A 23,727-nucleotide genomic window follows, 5' to 3' on the forward strand; every position below is an offset into this window, starting at 1 on the left:
CGTGGCTTCAATACTCCTTAAGTTGTTACGAAGGATGTTGCATCTTCAGGTCCAAGTCTTAAAATAATATTCAAGTCAACCATTACACCCCTGGAGAGGACAGGCTGCTAGTGCTACAGCAAACAAAACTGGTCAGTTCCTGGTTATTTTTACTGAATATTCCATGACTGACTTTAGTTCATATTGAAAACACGCCTTGGAACTTGCATCTGGGCGATGCAGCCAACCTGTTTCTTAGGACACAGGTGCTTCCTTGCTCAGCTTAGGCCAGCAAGCACTGACAGCTAGAAGTACTGAAAGCCAGGTTGCTTTTCTCTTCTGTCACTGGCTTTATGAATACACAGATTTTGATGAAAGGACACCCAAATCTGTCATGTGACAGGGCAAGGCATTTAATTCCACGTAGATGTAGGGGAAGGAGTGAGAGGTGTAATGTTAGACTTGGCTAACTTGTCATCAGTGTTCAAGTGAATCATTGCCTTTTTATAAAGCTTCCTCTCTTGACTGACTAGTGATATTGATAAGTGGCACATCTATAAACACTCACACTATTACGCTACATGTCTTTGAAGGAAGCACAGTGCGTATTTGACAGTCTTAGTGTCTATTATTAATGTAATCTAATTTGCAAAACCAGCAATTGGTAGAGACTACATGAAAACATGAGGGCAAACTTGCTACAAACAAGTCAAGCACTGTAACTCAAGGCTCATGCAATTATTGATCTGCCTGCAGGAATGAGTAATTCCTGCATACCTTTTATATTTCCAGCACTGATGGGGCACCATACACATGCATCACATCATGCAGATAAGAGCTTGAACCAGGCAGTTCTTCTCCCCACACCAGAGAAGAGGACACTGAGAATGACAAAGATAGTGACATGCCAAAGTCCTCACACCTAGAGAGTGTCAGACACATTTCAAAGCTTTTAGCACTGTGCCAAGATCCCTCCTGTCCTTGTGAAACTTTTGTTCCAGTGACTAAATTGGAAAACTCCATTCATATGCAATAGGCCCACATGCAGGCACTTGGACCCTGTTGGTGTGACTCGTCGCTCAACAACGTTAAATAACAAGAGTTATTTAAATCACGTATATAAATGGAATATATGCCATATCATTTTGCATATTCTATGAGTGTGGAATCTTATGGTTTGGGAAATATGAAAAGGCAATATATCTGGAACACCAGAGCTGTTAAGCCACTATCTCCATGTATAAAGAAAACCACATTTAGTTAAAAATATGGTGTGATATGAGCAATGAAGCCTCTGTCTGGGCAACGTGACCCGTCACGTGTGTTAGGTGTGATACTACTCCAGAGCTGAGACTGAGCACTAGAGAAACAAATGGTGAAGGCATCGGTGACTTTCTTGCTTAAATCGAATCCACTTAAAATACACTAACCAGATTCCTTCAAACCTGATATCTGGATGTTTATATAGTTTTGGACAGAATATTGTCACATTCTGCAATTTGACAGCCACTGAGCAAAGCCGATCAGATAAGTGGTAACTTGGGTATTGTGAAACAAGAATGGACAACACAGACATTGAGCCTGCCCTGCTAAATGACTTCATGGGTGACAGAAAAAAACTATTATTTGAATCCTTTGGTCTCATTTGGTGCGTGTCAGAAATCTTTCTAAGTATTTGTCCGGATGAGGAGCTGTGTAGCAGCAGGCAGATGTCTCTGTGCTAAAAGTATGCAAAGGAAATCTCACTTGTGTACTGACAAGGTGTCTTGGGGAGCAAAAGTCCAAGACTCTATTAAGCACAGAGCTCACGCAATCAGAGTAGAAACCCCGTAGCCCTGGGCCAGCTGTGAGGGCCGCACAGGGACTGGACCTGAGGAGTAGTGCTCTGCTGCAACACAGCTTCTGGTTTGTTTTCTACTTAGAAATGAGTGCATAGAAGTTCGTGACTACACACACACTCACACACAGAACAAACTCACTGAAAGAATGATGAGTCCATGTAATATAATTAGTGACCAGCCTAAAAAGTACCTTAGTATCTTGTTTTGCCAAAAGAGTGACATTGTGTTCAAGAACAATGTGAAAGAGATTGCTGATTAAAGAAAAATTCTAAATGTGGGGCAAACAGTGTGGTGCAGCACGTTAAGCCTCCACGTTTGGCATCCCATCTTGGAGCACTGGCTTGAGTCCTGGTTGGTCCACCTCCACTCCAGTTCCCTGTGAATGGGCCTATGCATACAGCAAAGGAAGACATGGTCTGCGTGCCTGGAAGCCTGCGACCCAAGTAGGAGATTCAGATGAAATTTCAGGCTGCTGGCTTCAGCCTGGCCCAATCTGGACCATTTGGGGGAGTGAACCAATGATGAAAAATCTTATTCTCTCTTCCTCTCTCCTCCTCAATTGATAAAACAAATCTTAAAAACTCGAACTGCCTTGCCTATACTCCTGCTAAACTATGGTCTTTGTATTTTGTACTTGAACTCTTTATTCAATGGAACATTAAGCTTTTAACTATAATGCAAATTAAAAATACATTTCCTCAAAATTAAGATAAATGAAGGAAAGAAAACCCAAACAACTAAAGCAACATGGAAGCGCGATTGTGCTGAAAGTTTGCAAAGGAAACCTCACTCGTGCACTGACGAGGTGAGTAATGTAAGTCTTACCTTCATTTGTCAGCCCTCTCACCTGGCCTGATTTACCAGCCACCTCCTTATTTATTCCTTAAACTGCTTCATTCGAGCTGTAATTAATGGTCTGTTTGGCACCAGATTGGGAATTCATCAGGTGAATCCAGAACAGCTGCAGTGTGAACAGGCTGACAGTCATGGTCTTCCTGTCTCTCAGCCTGTTCACTCTTTTCAGATGAGTTGTCATGTTGTGTTTTATATCTCTGTCTCTCCAAAGGCCTTGACCAAAAAGGCATTCCTATGGGAACTTATGCTGGAGGACACTATCCATATATATTTCAGAGTGTGTGCGGACATACTGACGTGAAAATGAATCCAACAAGACAATCTGCAGCAAAGGGACTACTGCTTCACGGCATGGTGGGGCTGCAGGGTGAAGAGTGCTCGCTTTCCAGTAGCATAAATCTACATCTCATTGTTGCCCCACTCTCTAGGGCCTTCTACTAAGAATCAGTTACTTCAACTAATTTATTCTTGGTTTTCACTGTGTCTCATTTTTATGACTGTGATCTAATGCAGCTAGTTATCTCATGGATGAACGCTGGTCAGCTCTTTCAAGAGTGCCTGCTATCTACTGTTAGACTCCTAGAGGGAAATAATTTCTTTAACTCTTGCTAAACAACTTGAGCCTGAGTTAACAGGCTGAGTTAACATAAGAGAAAGGCAACATTATATCTGAATTTCACAAAGTGTTGTGTCAGCAAGGACAGAAGGAAGAGACACTATAGCTATCTGTTGCAAAAAAGTTATGTGAAGTTAGAGGGCTGATTTAACCTGGAGACAGATGGGGGAAGACTCAACCAAGTGCTAGGCTCAAGAGGTATAATCTAAACGACATTGAAATTTATCCAGAAGAAAGCACAGTGGGTAAATTTAGGGAAAATTGAAGTAGCAAGAGTAGCTGATTAAGGTGCTGCTGTTTTGTTTGTTCTGCTGTGGAACGATCTGCTAAAACTGAAAGGTTCCAAAACTGCTCCCAAGCTGAGATCTGTAAAATTTTCCCATAAACCCAAGGGAGAATCAGTGACATTTTCTTTCAAAATACTTAAATGATACTTATTTATAGATCGTGGGTTTTATATCCAGTGAAAAATAAAGGGGATTGTGCAGTAATAACCAATTATATATATATAATGTATATAATATATGGTATTATAATACATAATGATACATTATTCCAAACCTGGAAGTACAGAAAGCTAGCGCACTAATGGGATCCAGGTCATGATCACACCTTGCACCAGGAGGTAAAAGAAGTTGGAAGTGGAAACACTATGAGTACTTGTACAAACAAGGTATGAAGTGTGATGTCTGGCCTAAAACCAAGATGTTGAGAAGACTGTGTGGCAACTTTCTGGAACAGAAGTGGCAAGCACGCAGCCAGATCGGAGTGCTCGATACTAGCAGGTGGTCTGGGAAGGTCAAACACATTGGACAATCAATCACAACCCATCCTGAACCACTTAGGGTCCTTCACCATGACCTTCATCCCAACCATACACTCTAAATGGTTCATATCTTGCTTCCTGTAATTTTCAACTAAATGTATTCTGCTTTGCGAAAATGACAGTTTGCTACTCTGTGCATTTTTCTATGATAAATAGGCACAAACATATATGTACTAAACATTAGCACAGCGATTTTATGTGTTTTTCATCTGTGCACAATTCTATGAGAGTCAGGAGTTATACTCATAGGACTACAATACCAATTTGTATCACAAAGCATCATGAGCCTGCAACTTGGTGAAATGTATTACAAACTGCCCTGTTTGTTATGAAATTGCTTTTGTGAGCTATAGTAACATCCTGAATGATCAAACTCCTAATGAGATATAATTAAGAGAACAAAAAGGAAATGAACGTTCTAAATCAGTACATTTTATAATCTGAAGGAACTGTCATAACAATGTTTTCTACATTGAATAGCCAACTCGTCTTGCTTTGCCCCTCCAATTGGAAAGAAGTTTGGGTCACGTCTCTTCTAGACCAATTCCAAACAAATGACAGATAAAGCCAAAGCACTCTATCCATCTTCCTTATGTTGTATGTTAAAAACCCTTCCTCTACAACAGTCAGTCCAATTATCCAAGATACTATTCATTCAAAAATGAATTAAAAACATAGATGACTTAGGAGGCTTGGTGAACGCATATGAGACATACTCAATAGGGTCAGGCATTCAGCCTGGTGATTCAAATACCATGTGCTGTCCTGGGATGGCTGGAGTCCAGTCCTGGCGCTGGCTCCTGACTACAGCGTTCTGCCGATTCAGACTCGGGCAGGCAGCAGGGATGGCTGCTGCCACTCCCATGGAAGGCCTCCACAGTGTTACAGCCCCCAGCCTTATCCCAGCCCAGGCCAGCGGCCGGGCACTTGGGGAATGAGCCAAAGATGGAAGCATTTACTCTCTCTTCAAAATAAAAAAACAATTTTTAAACAGTAAATATTTATTAATGAAGACAACTTTTTTGGGTAAGTAACGTGAATTTGTGGAACTGATGAAAATGTCATTCATTTAATTCTTAAAGGATGATGACAATGGGGCAGAGTTCATTTTCCTGAGATGAAATCTTCAAATTTAAGATCCATATTATAAAAACTCATGTGTATTTGGATACCTTGAACTTGATCTCATGTATCAACAAGCTTATTCTAGTTTTTCCTGAATATATTCCTAAAATTTTTTTTTAGCACTTAAGGCTGTGATTTTTATCTAACCATACTCTAGACAGTTGTCCTACTGTCATTCTTGATTTCTCTACCTTACCGCAAGAACATTTTAGAAAGAAGTTTTCATCATACAGTGCAAGCTCACTTATTATCCTAATACTGATCTACAGACCTGTAGGTAGACTAAGGACATCGGTCGTTCACCAAACCACCCAACCCTGTCACAACAGCTTGACTATTTATATTTTGGCAAAGTTTCCTGAGGCGGCTTCCTCTGCTGAACAAATGGGTGCTTGGGATGAAGGCTTAGGATCATGTTGGGGGGTGTTGCCAGAGGCGGAGCACAGGGTAAAGGGAAGAGGGTCCCTGGGGGTCCAAGGATGAAGGCCCAGGAACATCTAGCGTGCCTGCTCTGAGGGAGAGAAACAGGGGAGACCCTGAAGTTTTCAACCTTAGCAAGGAGTTGGAGAGCAAAACTAGGGTTCTGGAACAGTGTGGATGATGACTGTCTGGTTCCATCGTTCAATGGTTGTATTTCCAACTTCATTCTTTATGCCTGATGTGTTCTATACAAACATTCCTGTGTGATGAGCTCAGGGATGAGGCGTTTTTCTATATCGCAGTCACTACTTTGCTTTATCACAATCTCCTTATCATCCCTGCCTGTACTGCACACAGAGAGAGTAAGGAAAATCAGGGTGTTTGTGTAGAGGAATGAAATAGTTCCCAAGCGTGCTGTGGGTATGATGCCCCTGGCCCATGTCCTGTGTGTTCTAAATGCCTCAGGCTGTTCTCCTGCCCTAGAATTGAGCACCATCTCACCGTCTCCAGAATAATATCATGTGCACCTTCCTTACAATAACCTTATTATGAATGTGAATTTGTTATCAATGTGAACTTATTTTATAGCTACAAAGAATTTTGTTTCTTTAGCAGGTATATATTTGGATTTACAAAACAAAATGTGTCAAATAAAACAAAAAAACCCCATCTGCCACAGGAGCATGCTTAGCCATTGAGAATAAAAAGATGAAAATAATACTTAGATATCTATCCATGAGAACCCTCCAATCTGGTGTAGCAACAATGAGTCACAGCAGTAGTTTCACAGACAAAACAAGTTATTTGTTGTAGTCAGTATGACTCAACCTCATTTGGTTTGCCGGTGATAGTTTCAGTAGATGATGTTGCTTTATCTAAGAATGCTGAGGATTGTGACAACACACCAAGCTACTGTAAGGCTTGGTCAACACTGTTTCCCATGCCACATCTTTCCAAACACAGGAAGCTTAGAAACGCAGGGGGGATTTGTGTTGGTTTTTTTTTTTCCACTCATTCATAAGATGACAAAAATTCCTAAGCTTGTGGTCCCTTTAAGCTTTATCCTAAGCTTACGGAAAATACTAAGACCAAATCATTCTTCATATTTATCAACAGAATTTTATTTTTGCTTATCTTCATTCCCCAATGCAAGTATAAATTGTATATTTTCTTATCCTGGGTTTGACAGAGTCCAGCTTTGTTACTGTGTAGAAATAGTGTGTGAAGTCCCTGTTTATACCAGTGTTTATGTCTTGGCAAGGAAGGAGATAGTAACTGGAGACACTGAGACTTATTTGTGTCAGATAGAATGTATTGATTCTTTCATATGTTTAATTACACTAATAATTTCAAACAACCTACAAACTGAAAGGAGTCATTCTTCTAGAAATCTATCAAACATAACTTTCTAAATATTATTTGACCTCTTTAGCTACTGGTGCAAATTTTAATCACCAGTTACAGATTATGTCACTAATTGCCATTGGTAAACCACTTCATCCTTGATAAGCATACTTTACATCTCTATAAAACAAGATTAGTTCTCAAGACTCATGGACAATGGAAATGAAAGATGCTCATTATGATGAAGAAAATCTAATTATGTGTGGATTTTCAGGAACACGTATTTTCCATAATCTTTCCAAACTCTCCTTATATTAGTGTAAATACATATGACACTATCCTTCCACAATCAACCTGATTATTTCATTCACTATTTGTTTCACATTCTATAGATCAACTTCATATATAGAGTCTCATGTAAGTAAAAATAGACTCAATAACTTTTTACTTATCTCCATTTACTTTTTCAGGGTCAACATGAACACATGTGCACATAGAATACATCAAAATCTTTAGCAAACTCCCTCTTTTTTTTAAGATTTTAGCTTATTTTTATGTGAAAGGCAAACATACAGAGAGGAAGAAAGACAGAGAGGAAGGTCTTCTGCCCAATGTTTCACTCCCCAAGTGGCCACAATGGTCATTGCTGAGCCAATCTGAAGCCAGGAGTCATAAGCTTCTTCTGGGTCTCCTACATGGGTACAGGGTTCCAAGGCTTTGGGCTGTACTCAACTGCTTTCCCAGGCCACAAGCAGAGAGCTGGTTGGGAAGCGACATGAATCAGGGCCCATATGGGATCCCGGTGGGTATAAGGTGAGGAGTTTAGCCACGAGGCTACTGTGCGGGGTCCACAAACTCCTTCTTACCTAATGTTCTGTTGGGGGGCGTGTTATGGCTCATGATTCCTTGTCTAGTTTCTTCAGGTTTGGGCCCTACACATTATTCTGTACATATTTATTCTAGCAGGCTGCCCCTCTGCAAACTAAGGAATGTGCTGTCACAAGTTGCTAGTGCCACCTATTAGTGGAAGCATAGAACTGCAAATCATGGTAATTTCTTTAAATAGTGCCTTAGAATACTTAAGGGGGTAAAAGTCACCCTGAGATCCACACTTGTTCTAATTTATGGTTATCATTGGTGGTCTGTTAAAAAGAAGTTTAATTCCATGCATTATACTTAGCTCAATACCATCACGTTTTTAGGTGATTTTATTTACACCTTTGTAGTAGTGGATCATTTTATCACCAATTTATTCTCAGAAAAGTTTGGCACAAGCAATGTCTCACTGGATTAATGTATAATTCACTATGATGTAATACCATGATGTTGTAAATGAACATTTTCTTTCTTGTTTTCATACTCCTTATTTTCATACTTGTTACCATGGAAAAATTTAGAAAAACTGAAGAGTACATTTATTTAGGATAGTCCTTGCTTTAATGTTGAATTTTGGAGCTGTAATGTGTCATGAGAGCTTAAAAGAGAAAATTTGGACATAAGCAGTTAACACAATTTTCTGCAGACACCTTCAAGTTCATGGTAACTTTAAAATGCAAGTTTCTTATAGCACATTTTTGAAAATATGATGCAAAATTTGATGTACAATACATGCAATATCTTCTATGGCCAGCAATTCAACACATATCTTTAATTTCCATTATTTGATATCTTTGAATCACTCACTCAAGTAAAAGGGAAATGAGGTATAGACACCTGCATCTGCTTACTTGGTTCAGTGTCTAAGGATTTAATATTACTGATGAGTCTTGGAATTCACGTGAAAAAAGAAAAACAACAGAAAGAGTTGAAACTAGAACAATGAGCTCTTCAGCATTCTGATTTACCTAAATCTGACAGTGACTGAATATCATTATTAAAACTCATTGAGTTACAGGTTTGCATGGAAGGTGTTTGTAGTCTTGGGATTTCTCACACTTCCAAAGTCTACATTGCACAAATGATTATTTCAAAAACCAATCTGCCTGCGCTGAGTGCAGAAGCCACAAACTGGAGAGCCTCACTCACCCTCATCTGATCTGACCAGTGTTGAATCACAAGATGTGTGACTGAGTGTTTTATTTTATGCTTGGTTGTTTTTTTTTTTTTTTTTCGCCAGGACATACTTGTTGAATACATGAATAAAACTCAAGCTTAAAATCTAGACTTTGGAATCAAAATATGATTAAAAAGTTAAGGGTGTATGATAGGAAAAGGTTAAGAGTGAGCCAGTTAAAAATCTGGTGCCAACTTGGTAGTGCTTATTTTAGCTCAGACTTTGCAAGCAATACAGAATTTCGTGGTGCTATGCAAGTGTGTGTGTGAGAACTTGAAGTATCCATGAAAGCCCCCCTGAGACTTACAGAGCCACACACTGAGTGATCAAACACCAAATAGAAAGTGTAAATGCCATTTTCAGCCAGTGAAAACTTCAATTATAAAAAACATTTATTATAGGTTATAGCATATTGACTATCAATATCACTTTTCTTATTCATAAAGATCAACATGAAGTCCCATCACTCATATATATATTCAAATATATGTGTGTATATAAACATATATATGCATTTGTATGTGTGTGTATGACTGTGTGAATACACATTTATATGCAAATGCTGCTTTGATAAAATTACTTAAGTTGACAGGTTTAATAAGTAAGTCACTATTCATATTAGTGAAATTTTGAAGAGATTAAAATTTACTTAGAGGCAAAGAAACAGATTTTATAAAGTTTACTTCAAAATGTTTAATGAAAGAAAGTCATCTTGTTAGATACATAAGCACAGCTGATTTAAATGATAATCTCACCTAGCTTGACTCTGAGTGCTGTTTGCTAAGTCCTGCCTACACAGGGGAGGTTAAGATCACTGCTCTAACCCCTGGACTCACAGCATCACCAGCACATACAGGCACGCACGCACGCTGGATTTCCCCGAACACTGAAGCACAGATTGTCCTGGAAAAGCCTCCAACACTGGATGATGGAACATTTGTCATTTGTTGAGTATCTAAAACCTGTTTTTCCCCGTGATTCACGCAGCTTTTTCTGAAGACCTCACTGCAGCACATGCCCCACATGGAACATTACATGCCCGTCTGGCACTTCAGGAGACAAATAAGACCTGAGTACTTTGGTTGAAGAAATTAACCGCTCCGCAGTAATTGTCCAAGGAAACATTGAGCCTGCAGTGGGACTGCGCACTAATTGTCCAAGGAAGGATTGCATGCAGCCAGGGGAGGCGGCCACAGCTCGGGTGAACACCTCCCCACGCGGGCTCCGTGTGACTGCTGAGATTTAGAGTTCTCACATTGTCTCCCCCCACAAGGACTCTAAATCAGATTGGTTCAGAGGAACAACCAGCATACCCATTTGTCTAATATTATCACTTCTCCAGATGGTCTATTCAGTTCCCTGTTCCTAGAAAGTCCAGAGCTTCCTTGGGAGAGATGAGTGAGCCTCTGCGACAAAGGCTGTCTACTTGTTCCCAGCCCGTTCCCTTTCTCATTGAACACATCCAATCTCTTTCATCTCCTCCCAGGCAGGAGGACAAGCAGAGAGTCAAGACAGTGACTTCCTGAAACTTCATCGTGGCAACCTGAGAGGAGAGGGGGTTAACTGGGGATCTTTGAAAACAAGTGGCCATGGGAAATGAAGGCTGGCAGGGACTTAACTCTTCATGAATCGAGCTGGAATATTTTTAAGGGCAGTGCAGCGCATGTTTTAACTGTGTTTGACATCTAATTAAGGGGAAAGAATAAGTAGCTTTTAAAAAAATCTCTGGTATAGTTTAAAGACAAAGTACTGACACTTGGCCACCAGGCATTCACTTTGGAAAACACGGTGCAGTGTAGACAGAAGGGTAATGACAGCCCAAGGAAAGGACAGAGGAAAAACGAATTGGACAATTCCTCTGGCTCCCACTGTTGTCCACATCTCAATTTAGTCTAACAAACTGCCCAGTGCTAGTGTATCAGCAGCATTGTTTAGTAGCTGGAGGCTTTTTAAAAATTTATTTAAAGCAGAATAATCCAAACGAGTACCATTCATTTTTTTTAAAAGCTTACACAATATCAGACACCTTGTTCGTGTTTACAGCTCACTTGTAAAGTGGGTGGACAGCACAGATATTTTAATTATGTGCTATCTTTGTATGATTTTTAGCATTCTGAAGTGACAAACAGATCCTTTAAAATGGACACTCATTTATTCCCACGGCACTAAAATTCTTGCCAAATAAAGAGGCATCATTTTTAATGTTTGCTTCATTCTGCAAGTTTTTTTTCTAGCAATCAAACATACCCAAATGTTAATGTTTGAGATGTATTCCATTACTTCTAACTTGTTCATCTACAATTATACCTTGGCAGCCAATCACATCTTTCAGAGTTAAAGTTGCGTAAAACTTACTCATCAGGAACTAAACTTGAATAAAGTGCACCATCAGAGTTACTTAATGGCACTTCCTCAAGGAGTGGAAATAGAAAGCAAAAGCTGAAGACTACAGTGCTATAACATTACATACAATAGTGTAAGTTAAAGATGGTTATTAAAGAAAAATGTATTATAAATTTAATTAAATATTTAGCATATGTATGTATTTTTCAAAACTTAGGCTGTAAGTTTCTTTGTAACTGAAAATCTTACCGTAATTGATAACTGAGATGTTATCCTTATATATGTACTTATACATATGTATTTCCAATATAATCTGTGTTAGCTGAGTATGAAGCCCAAGAAACACACATGAGAGCTGTGAGCCCCTCTTCCTCCAGGAGAGCCTTATTTGCACCAGAACAGCCTAAAAGGATGCTCTTCAACATGTGAGAATTAAAGGACTTTCAGGCAAAAGAGCAAAGCACGCCAGCCAGCCATCTCCACGGATGCAACCAGGAGCTCCCCCGACTTCCCAGGCTCAAAATGGAGCATCACTGAAGCTTCCGATTGCGCCTCCCATTCCAGAAATCCCAGAAACAGAAGAAATCAGCACACTGGGGAGTAAAACTCCACGAGTTACAGCAGCTTAACCTTCAGCTCCATTTTAAATATTGCCTGAGTTCTAGAAATGTTTCTCTTTCACCAAAAGTTAGACACATCATTTGGAATCATCATCACTTTACATGTCTGTAAAATCCACCCAAACATATAAGAAACATTTTCTCAAAAATTCTGCTAGAAAAGAAGCAGACAGATGATACTATCACCAAATTAAGTATCATGTGATTAAGCTGCTTGTTTTTCTTTTTAAAATGTTCATGTTCTAAAAGAGAAGTTGACCCAAGTAGCTATGCAAGCAGTGTGTAAGGTCCCTGCCTCTCCCACTGAAGTACATATGGAATTAAATAACATTGTAGTTCAAAGACTCGTCTTACACCAACCACCAGAAGACAAAGTCTTTTGTACAATCATAACACACTGTGGAAAAACTAGTCTGTTCTCTCCAGTTTATATTCTCTTGGCAAACCAGAATCCACGCTTATGTTAAGCATCTGATTGTCAGATTTGAACGAACTGAATATTCATGATGCTGTTTAACCATTTAGTGTCTGAAAGGGAGAAAACCCAATTCATCACAGCACCACTTCTAGGTGAGGCATATGTGCCCATAAAGAGATCCTGTTTGTATCATCATTTTCTCAAAAGAAAAACATTTTAAGTACAGCCAAGCCAGAACATCAACAGAACACCGGATAGGAATATGAGATAAAGGGCTCAGCTAGTCCCGGGCATATAGCGCTTCTCTTTTCTGCAAATGTGATTAAATGTTCTTTGTTTGCATTTAAATTGTCAAATCACACAGGAGACTTGCTCCTCAAAAAAGTGTTTAAATCTTCTCAGAAAGAGACACAGAAGCACGTAGGGGTTCCAGGCTACCCTAAAGGTGGAATGGCTTGGGCTGGGGGAGTTCAAGGAATGAAGTGTGTATGTGTGTGTGTGTGTGTGCGCGCGCGCGCGCGTGCGCGCGCACACGAGCGCCTGGACGCGCACAGGGGTGGGGTGGGATGGGGAGCAGCATTACAAAGCCAGTAAAATAAATGAAAAGGAACAATTTACCTTTGTAGGATAATTTCAGCCTTGGCACATTGTTCTTTCCATTTTGATAGTTGGCTCTCGCAGTAAGTAACACTCCCCAGAAAAGACCGAGCAGCCCTGTGCACCAGCCCATGCTGCAGCCGCCCCGGCTCCGGTGCTGCTTCGGCTGTCCTTCCTGGACTGTGTGGTCGCAGAAGTTCAAACAATCTGCAAACTGGAGGTAACAGGTGATCGAGGTCAGTTTCATTCATAAATACGGACAATCAAGACCTCCCGGCAACAGCAACTCCTCTTCCACAGCAGCAGTCACTGGGCGCAGAAACTTCAAACCCTCAAAAAAAAAAAAAAAAAAAAAAAAAAGAAAGAAAGAAAGAAAGAAAAAAAGCCAGGCCAGGCCTCAGATAATGAGGCACAACTGTTGTGTGGAAAGAAAAAAAAAGCAGAAAGAGGAAAAAATTAACAAGGGCTGCGGCGGCGCTGCCCAAGGAGCCGTCCTTTCATCTCGGCTCCTGATAGCCAGTGGCGGACTCTAATCCTGCGCCCTGCTTCAGTCAGCCCCGGAAAAGCCTCGGACTGAAAGGGAAGCAGAGAGAGAGAGAGAGAGAGAGAGAGAGAGAGAGAGAGAGAGAGAGAGAGAGGAGAGAGAGGAAGGGGGAGACACAGGACTGGCAGCAGCGCGCACTTTCCAGTGCACAAGCAGGGGGAGATGACACCGGAGCCCAAGGCAGGTTTCCCCAACACTCCCTAGCCTGGCTGACAATGGGAGAACCGGCGAGTCAGCCCACTCCCCTTCCTCCTGTCACACCACATATGCGAAAAACATCTCCAGAGGAGAGCCGGAGCGGAGCCCTCCAGCGCGCCTGCGAAAGGCACGGAGCTATAAATCTACCTCCCAAGGCAAGCATTGTTTTATAGCCATTTTGGGGTGCAATTTTGATGAAAAAAAAAAAACTGAATTCAGCTACCTACATAATTTACAATTCATGCTCGTTATTACAATCCTGCTGAACTTGTGCGTGTGTGTGTGTGTGTATGTGTGTGTGCCTGCCTCGTCAATATAACTTTAACCACTCAGGGTTTTAAAGCCTTGTTAGAGTTCTTACCCTTTACTCAGCAAACCCCTTAGGCTCACCACACCCCCATTTGCCTGCCCCACTGTAATTTCAGCAGCAGAAATTCCTAGGAAAGCCCATTTCAGCCATTAGTTCAAGACAAATATAGGTCCAATGAGAATTCTAAAGTACAACAGGGGATTCGCCAAAGGGGACTCAAAAAAAAAAAAAAAATACCACGCTGTGTTTCAGGCTCTGGCTCACATTTTTAACACATCACATCTCATTAATTCAAACCACGTCCCTCCTTTTGGTGTCAAGGGTAGAGGAAGATGCCAAAGTTCACCCAGGCCCCTGCTGAGGGTCGAGGACCCACAGGAAAAGCACCTCTGTGTCTTCCAGGGCTGGTGGCACGCGCACGCTCAGCCGGCACCCAAGGTCGCTCCAAACCGGCTTCTGGGGAGCGTGCTCAGCATCTCCTCCCTCCCTCTTCCCCCTAAGCTTTCTAAGCTTTTGGGAGAGGTGCTGTACCAACGCTGGTGAAAGAACACATTCCTTTCCCTTTTCCACTCCCCAACTCTCCTCACCCAACCCTTCCCACCATCCCCTCCCCTTCCCCTCCCACCCTCTTCCCACTCCCCACAACACTTGAAATACAGGACAGGAACTCTCAACTTCAGTAACACAGACATAGACATTTCTTGGTCAAGAAAAGAATCTCACAATGAAAAACTCCAAACACTTACAGAAAGTAACTAAGTATTCTTAAACAAAATCATCTGCTTTGTCTTCACAGTTGTCATTGGTCTCCAGCCCTGGAAAGAATGGCCGGCCTGCCCCCGCCCCCCACCCCCACTCCCTCGTGTGTTTTTGTGAATGGAGGTGGAGGAGGAGGTCCAGGAGGATTTAAAGGGGACACTGGGGAAAAGAGAGGGAGATTGATTCATCAACAAGCTGGTCTTATTGTATCTGTCAGCTTCCACAAGACTGTTGGTCAGCCAGTATTGTTAAGGAAATAAAATCCAAAAATAATGTTGATGTTACCGGTCGCCACACTTGTTATCCCAAGCACTCTGCATGCCCTGGGCCATGGATTAGGGCTCCAAGGACAGACAGCCTGTCTGTCATGGCGTGCTCTCTATACACATTCATTCTGCAGAGGAATTCATGTCGAGCAAGGATTATTTAGGGGAGCAGACTAATGAATTATCCCTTTGAAATATCACACCTGATTAGTTTAAATGCTTGGAATAGTTCAGTGATTTTCACTGAAAGTGTGTTTTAAATCTCTCACGGTATCATTGTTCCACTAGTCATCTAAAATAGGAGAGTGAGTTCATTTTTGTCAAAATAAACAGGATGCACATATTTAGAAGTGTATCCATTTCACCTGTATAATGTCTAGCTCCAGAAACATTCTGAAATACCCCAGGGAAAGTCAGAGTGTTAGCATATTCAAATGAGCTCAAGAACTGACTTTCTGGGAGGCGGGGAGAGAAAAACAATCAATCTGGATTTTGAACCATAAAATCAGGCCAGATTATTTCGTTTCATAAAGCAAATGAGTTAGATTAATGCCGATGCCAGGAACTTGGTAGCACTAACTCCCACATCCACATCTTATATCGAGGACTTTGATATATTTATTCACATTTGAAATTTTTTGTGATTTTTGTATTTCGTTCAGAGATTTGAAAGCTTGGTAGACTCATATTTATATTTGCTTTCCTGCAGATTTTCCTAATTTCAACAAAAGTGAAAAAAAAATTCTTGAGGTAAACAACTAGATGATTAAATTAAAATCATAGTAAACTTTGGCCGAGCATGGATATTAAAACTGTGGTTTAAAAACAAAGGGGGAAAAAAACACGTGAAAAACACAATGGTAGCAGGAGCCTTCTGCTCTCATTTGACTTCTCTTAAGGGTCAAGTTTTTTTTTTCTCCTAAACACCTGAGAGGGCATCAAATTTAAACTTTTCCTCGACCGAAGTTGAAGCTGAAGCTGTGTAGCTGTTATTCAGAACTTGTTCACAAAAGGGGCTGCAGGCGTGAAAAGTGAATTCTTCCACTCTTCCAAGGACCACTGTCCTCTGAACCCATAACGGAAGGCCTGAATGATGCCTGCCTGTTTGCCACCACAACCAATGATTCTACTGAGTCATTCACTACTCTTTCAACACCAGAAATATTACACTGTGTTTCAGCTAAGCGTGTGAAATAGCCTTGTTTCTTCTCTGAAGCAGTCTATTTCCAATGATTTTTTCGTGATCCACAACCTGCATCATGTGCTATAATTAACTCTACTTGCCACTGAGTTCCTACTGTCTTCTAACATTTCAGGTTTCCAAATGTGATGGACTCCTGCCGCAGAGTCGAGTTGGAGCAGGTGCTGAACAAGATGATCAGGTTGTTGTATGGTGTCTGTCAGATAAGCCAGTAGTTCTTAACCTCACCCCATTTCCCACTGAGAAATGACAGCTAGGGTGGGAAAGGTGCTTGATTTTCTAGAGAAGTAACACTTTCAGCCTCACAAGTTAGTTAGTTCTTGTTTGACAAGGAAGACCTGTATAGCCAGTTAGCAGAGACATGACAGGCTTACTGGAGTTATTTTTAATCTTTTCACCATATGTTAGATGAAACCACTGTGTTTATTTTTTCAAAGGAAACCAAACTGCATATTTTAAAATGCATATTCTCTCTGTTTTGTTATTATGAAACAAATTGGAATAGTATTACTTGTTTAAGAACAGAATTTTTTTCTAGTTTGTAAGATGGCAACTCCATGCTCTCCAAAAACTCTCCTAAATTATAAACACCCTAAATCTCCCTGAGTATTAGGTAAAAACACTTGCTATCCTCTTACTTTCATAGAGGAGAATATAAAGGGGAGATTATATGTTAGGTCTGTTTAAAAGATTCAGGGGATAAAACCTTCCTGGAGCTCCAGGCACTCTGTTGAGGCTTCGGGCTCCCTGTGCTCTCCTCCAGCCCACTGCATTCTGAGCAGACAGAGGAACTGCCTCCAAACCATGCACAACCCGCACATCCATGACCGCCTTGGAGGAAATGCCTGAGTCATGAATTTAAACATGAGTTGGCTAATCAGTTCTCCTAAGTAACACCACCAAGAAGGAAATCTAATACTAACAAATATCGGTGCTCTTCCCAAGGTGCTTTTTGACTGAGTCACATAAGAATGACATATTTAGTTTCCACCTGACATCCATCACATCCTGTTTTTCTTTTTCCTTCGAGGGAAACTTGACTAGAATTTAAGAAAGGCCTAAGATCCACAGAATGACAGCAAACATCACCCTATCCCTGGTTCTCGTGTTGGCAGTTCATCTTTAATGAGAGCTTTTCTGTTACTGGGAATTTGAGCTTTTCTTTTTTTTCCAAAAAAAAATTATGTGGGTGAAAAATTCTTGAGACGATCAGAAGACATCTTATTAATTGGGAAAACTAAATCATGATGCAGTCTTCATTCTAGCTAAAAAAAATTGATAGTTATCTAAAACTATTGCTGTATTCCACAGGAACTAAGGATGACAGGATAATAGCAATGTTTCATAACTTCAGTCACTTTTCATAGTGTGATTCTTAGGAATGCTTTTAGAGTAAGCAACATGCGAAAACTAGGGTTGAGAAAAAGAACTGACAAAATGCAAAGAGAACCATGAGCTCTTGGCTCCATGAACAAACATGTCAGCCAAAGCTTGTCCCTTATCTGGGCTGAATTTACAGCAGCTTACAACATCAGTGTTCTTAATAGTTGCAGGTGAAATAGGAACTCAAAATAACAGACTTTTTGATTTTCAGTTGAAATGAAGGGATAAGTATTAAATCAATGCAGAAGACAGCCAGATAGCCACATTATATGTATTGGAAGATTTTACGAAATCTTAGACAATTCAGGCTTGCAAAAACCGAAGGGAAAGGCTTCTGGTGCTGAGCTTTGCGCCAGGCTTTGATTAGTGGCACCGAAGGTGGGTTTGCTAGGTAAGTCTGAGGGCAATGAAGAGACATACAACGGAAGAGATGTACAACACATCCCATGAGGGTCAAAGCAGCTGAAACTGTTCTAGGAACAGGATTTATTACTTTTCTCCTCTTTTTTTTTGTCTTCTTAAATCCATTATATTTTCATCACTTAACACATGCCTCAAAGATAGCATTTATTCTGTGCCATTTGTGTTTAAGCTTTTTTTTTTTATCAGAATCTTTGATAAATGTATGCCATGCTCTTGAATCTTAATATAGTAAAAGAACAAGAAAACATCAAAAGTACCTGTTATGTGTAGTTGTGCGTGTGTGTGTTTTCTTTTTTCTTTTTTTTTTTTTTAAGGTTTATTCATTTTATTACAGCCAGATATACACAGAGGAGGAGAGACAGAGAGGAAGATCTTCCGTCCGATGATTCACTCCCCAAGTGAGCCGCAACGGGCCGATGCACGCCGATCCGAAGCCGGGAACCTGGAACCTCTTCCGGGTCTCCCACGCGGGTGCAGTGTCCCAATGCATTGGGCCATCCTCGACTGCTTTCCCAGGCCACAAGCAGGGAGCTGGATGGGAAGTGGAGCTGCCGGGATTAGAACCGGCGCCCATATGGGATCCCGGGGCTTTCAAGGGGAGGACTTTTAGCCACTAGGCCACGCTGCCAGGCCCATGTGTTTTCTTTTAAGTGACCATCTCCACCTCAACTCAAATGGAATAAGAAAGTTTTCAAGGGAGACAAAAATCCCATTGTTAGTGCCGATGAACACAGGCTAGGCAGTGAGGAGAATACAGTGAGGCATGCACAGAACACAAATGAAATGAGCAGGTTGCTCATGAGTGTTTCAGGATATGAAGTTACTGGTTATTCGCTTTCAGTAAAGGCAGGTCACACACCGGCTGACCAAACACGTGAGCTGACCTATCCTAAGTACCCCGAGTGGCACTGAGAGGGTTCCATTCCCACAATGGATACAGCTCTGGCCCTCTGCGAGCCACTAGTGAGGACTGTTGCACCTCACATGCAAATTTGCTAGAGCATCCATGTTCCTTCAAGAGACTCCTTTTCTTTGTTTTAAATGTTTTTAAATGTTCTGGGGTTGATCACGACAGGCTACAGGAATGCTGAAATCCACAATGAAAGCTCTTTGCAAGAGTTTATTACAATGGCAAAACCAACTGCTGGCGAACGGTGATTCAAAAGCGACTTCTGCTTCTCAAAGGCAGAGTTCTCCAAATAGCAAGACTTGAGACACAGACCTCCGCTCTTCCGCCACTGCACACTGTCTCCAGCATAGCTAGCCTTGGCTGAGCGTACGCACTGGCCGGCCTCCGTGTTCTCATCTGGGGGTAGAATTCCAGGTTTCATTTCACTGCCTTGGCAACAAGAGCAGCTGGTCCCTTATGGGGGAACCTGGCAAATGCCCTGTTTATTAGTTAGCTTTTCTTCTTATCAATAATAATCTGTGCAGAAAATTCTGTTTCCCATTTTTCCCTCATAGGATATCCATAGGATTCGTCTTTTTGAAAAGCAATCACCATAAATCTGTTTTCTTTCCTTGCCATATCAAGGGAAAGACAAACAGATCCAACATGTCTAGCTTTGAGTCTTCTTAAATTACAGATCCAAGTTGAAAATCTTTGACTTAAGGACTGAAAGGACAATGGGAGGATTTGCTTTTTTGACACATGACTCTAGTAAGTTAAAGCACTTTAAAGACCTTTACATAGCTAACTGAATTTTATAACCCTTCTGTGGAGACAAAATAACATATACTTTGTGCAGTTTTGCTCCTACTCATTTTTTTAATCCTGTTGCCTCAAGTAAAGCTTTATCAATGAATGACCCTAATGGTAATTACATGTTTAAATGACTATATTTCTAATTACATAATTTTGTAGAAGCAAAAACTACTTTTATAAAACATGATTTCTTTATTTACTTGAAAGTAGAATAGCAGAGAGAGAGAAGTGGGGGAGGACTGAGCTATTCCATTCACTGCTTTACTCCCCAGATCTTCACAAAGGCCAGGGGTGGGCCAGGCCAAACCCAGCCCAAACACCTGGGCTGCAGCGGCCCAGGTACTCTGACCATCACCTGCTACCTTACCAGGTGCACGTGCAGGATTGAAGCTGAGCACTCAGGGCTTGAGCCAGAGCTTTGATACACACCACCTTAACCGCTTAGTCAACACCTACCCCCTGAAGACACGACTTTAAACATATGCTTTACATGCGAATTGGATAACTTTTGAAAACATGTCACTCGACACATTTCTTGCATTGTTTCTTTTATATTTACCCATCCATTTTTCTAACGGTTGAGATTTCTTCAGTGAGACAGAAGGAAAGACAAGTAAGAACATCCATCCACTGATTCACCCTCCAAATTATCGCAACAGCCGGAGCTGAGCTGATCCAGGACAGCAGCCAGGAGCTTCTTCTGGGTCCCCCGCCCAGGGACAGGGTCCCAAGGTTTTGGGGCCATCCTTTACTTATTTCCCAGGCCATAACTCAGGAGCTTGATGGAAGGTGGAGCAGTCAGCACATAAACTGACCCCCATGCGGGATCCTGTGAGGTGAGGATTTAGCCACTGAACCATCACACCATTTCCTCTGTTTTCTTTTTTAGACTAAGTATAATAATAAACACCCATATATCTTTCTGCATTTATTTTGGCCTTGCAATGTTAATTTGTTATACATCTCTTCTGCTATATTCTTTTCATCAATTTCTGTGTTTGTTTTCATTTCTTCTAGTGGTGTCTTCTGTATTATTGTGGAAAATTCTAGCTGATGACGGATTGTCTACATATTTTGCTGGATTACTCATGATTATAGGTTATTGTAGCCTCCTAAAGCTAATCAGCCTATATCAAGATTTTGCATTAGGAACACAGGATATAGGATTGATTTATATATAAGAGACGATCCTTGTTGAATGTTTCACAGTAGTTTGCAAGTATTTCGGATGCTTTCTTTGCCCGTGTTTCCACGGTGCTGTGGACACATATTGATTATACATTTATATCATAATTAATTTCCTCAGTAGATTCTAATCTCAGAGAGAACAGAAATTATTTTTCTCATTATTTTGAGAGCTCAAGATAGCATTTTGGCACAGAGTTAAACTTAGCTGATTAACTAATGAGTTAATTAATTAACTAAAGAGTCAGGGGAAATGTATGTTAGATAGTTGAGCTATTATGCTCCAAAAAATCCCAGTTTGAGCAAATAGTTTGGTAGACATGATCTCTTCACAGACATAATTATATGAGGTTTTCACATTCTTATGCGGAACATAGAGTTAGAGTTCTAATTTGTCCTCTGGAATGCTGCTGAAGAGATCTCATTCTAGCTCATGGAACAAATATGTTTGGTCTCTCCTTTAAAGTACAGGAAAATCATTGTTTTATCATTATCACTACTTTTATAAAGCTATGCATATATTTGAGCTTAAAAACTCTTCAGACTTACCACAGCCTGAAAACAATCACAGTGCACTGTTAACAAAATGTTAAACAGGAGTGTTCTACAATGTTTCTAAATAGCAATACATTCCACCCTCTGTTTACTTCAAAAAAATAGCCTGAAAGGAAGGCCTCACCAATGGTGAATTTACATGTGTTCCACAGAACAGGGCACTGAGCTATCGCTTCAAGGACAGGAGATAACTTAAGTTTCTCTGTCTAGAACTGCAGTTGATCACCCTGTCTTTCTTAAAGACTGTCAAGCCAGAGATTACATTTGCACGGTCCAATGCGAAGTAGTTGGAGTGGCCAGGCAATCCTGGCCCGTGGACACTGCTAACCACGGACTCCGCAGTCACACAGTCACAGCTTTCTTGGCCCCAGAGTTGCCAGGTGATGTGAGGAGAGCAGAGAAATCAGGGATTCCAAAAGAGAGAACAGAGAGAAAACATGCAGAGCCTCACAGCGGCCAGCACTACAAACACTGGGGCCAAGACTGCAGGGTCTGCTCTGCCATTTCTCAGCGGGCATGAAAAGCTGATCTTAACCATCACTTTGTAGAGTTTAAACATCTTACCCCTACAGGTGCATATCCAGAGCAGCAGGCAAAACCGTGAAGCACAGGAGTGTGCAAATCAAGATGGGAAGAGTAGGGAGGGCAGTGGCACCCAGAGAAACCATGCCTGCCACGAACATATACCATACCTAATCTGCTGCACAGCCTTCGGCAGCTGTGGATGGGAGCAGAGCTGCACTGCGCCACTCAGCAAGTTGCTGGTGACTTATTTGGCCACAGTTCGCACTGATGGTGTAGAAAGAATGCTGCCATCTTTTTATGGGAACTCAACCCTTAAATTATTACAACTCCCCTTCCTAGTCCTGAATCCTTCACATGTGAGTAGGCTTTAATAATCTAAGTTGTAAGCTTCATGAGTTAATATTTATGTCTCAGAGAAAATTATTTTCCCAGATAAGTATCATACTTAACTTTCGGAAACAGAAAAGTTGGGGTCAGCAGGTGAAACACCTGTAGCATTATTATGGGAATATCTCCTGCTCCTATTTATATATCAAGTCATTACCTCTCATAGGTTAACAGCACTCTTTAGTATTTTAACTGTTCAGCAAGTTCTGTGTCATGCTGTTTTCAGAACGCTAGGGAATCCTGATTGGCTGGTAAATAAGTTAATTTTCCATCCTGGTGGAATTTTTGCTGTAATAGTTTCAACAGAACCATTTTGTCTTTACCTTAATTTCATTGTGAAAATACACTGGCGGGAACACCATTGTTCATGTTCTACAACTCTTCTGGAACACTGTCTTCCACCTACATATGGACGCTGACTAAGCACCGTTTATATTCATAAGATGAACAGCTAGAAATATTTGAGGCTACAAAATAATTTGTGTTCATATTGTTTTCTCATGTTTGTCAGAAATCCCCAAACAGTGCTCAGTATAAAAATACAACTGGCAGGCTCTAAATAGAATTATAATTTCTTTGCATAAGCATTCAGCCATAGCCAGACTTTCTAGACGTACTGCCCATAAATAGGGGGATTAAGTAGATTTAAAAGAAAGAATCATCTTTTATGTAGAATTTTAGAAGTTCATCTTGTTATACACCCTTAGAAACAACACACTTCAAATGCATCCAATAGCATTTTCAAACCTGAATTCAATCAACGTAGAAATCCACTTAGTCTCCCACTAACTCAAATCCATCAGAAAGTGGCTCAAATGTCACTAATTATTTTATAGGAATAACCATGTTGTAGCTTTAAACAAACCTAAGCCTTGGTTGGCTTTAAGACTTGAGTGCCAGGAAGAAGAAAGCAGGCCTGCTGACACAAGGATGATTGGGTTGGGTTTAACGAGATGCAGGATGTGGCACCGGGGTATCCAGTGGTGGTGGGCTGCTCGCCACCCCCAGGAGCTGGATCATGTTCCCTGGGCCTCTTACAATTTCAGAAAAATTTCATAAAAGTTTCATGATTGACACTATGGCTTTCTTCCCATTCTGATTTACTTAAATGTTAACATAGCCACAGTGAATGTATATGTTTAAAAGTATTAGAAGAGAGAGGAAAAAGAAGGTAATGTTTCAATTTGGCTAATTTTTTAAAAACTTGGTTTATTGTAGACATCAAGACAACCTTTTATTTACTCCCAAG

General features: G+C 40.8%; 1 protein-coding gene across 1 annotated transcript in view; it reads right to left on the minus strand.

Annotated features, from left to right (window-relative positions):
* SEMA3A (semaphorin 3A) overlaps positions 1-13,334 on the minus strand; it is a 182,968-nt gene extending 169,634 nt beyond the window's left edge. Inside the window, exon 1 of the mRNA XM_058678270.1 lies at positions 13,059-13,334. Coding sequence (XP_058534253.1) covers positions 13,059-13,284 — 226 coding nt within the window. The 5' untranslated portion in view covers positions 13,285-13,334. The remainder of the gene's footprint in view (positions 1-13,058) is intronic.
* Positions 13,335-23,727: the final 10,393 nt, after the last annotated feature.

The sequence above is a fragment of the Ochotona princeps genome, chromosome 20, assembly GCF_030435755.1.
Source record: "Ochotona princeps isolate mOchPri1 chromosome 20, mOchPri1.hap1, whole genome shotgun sequence".
Taxonomy (NCBI): Eukaryota; Metazoa; Chordata; class Mammalia; order Lagomorpha; family Ochotonidae; genus Ochotona; species Ochotona princeps.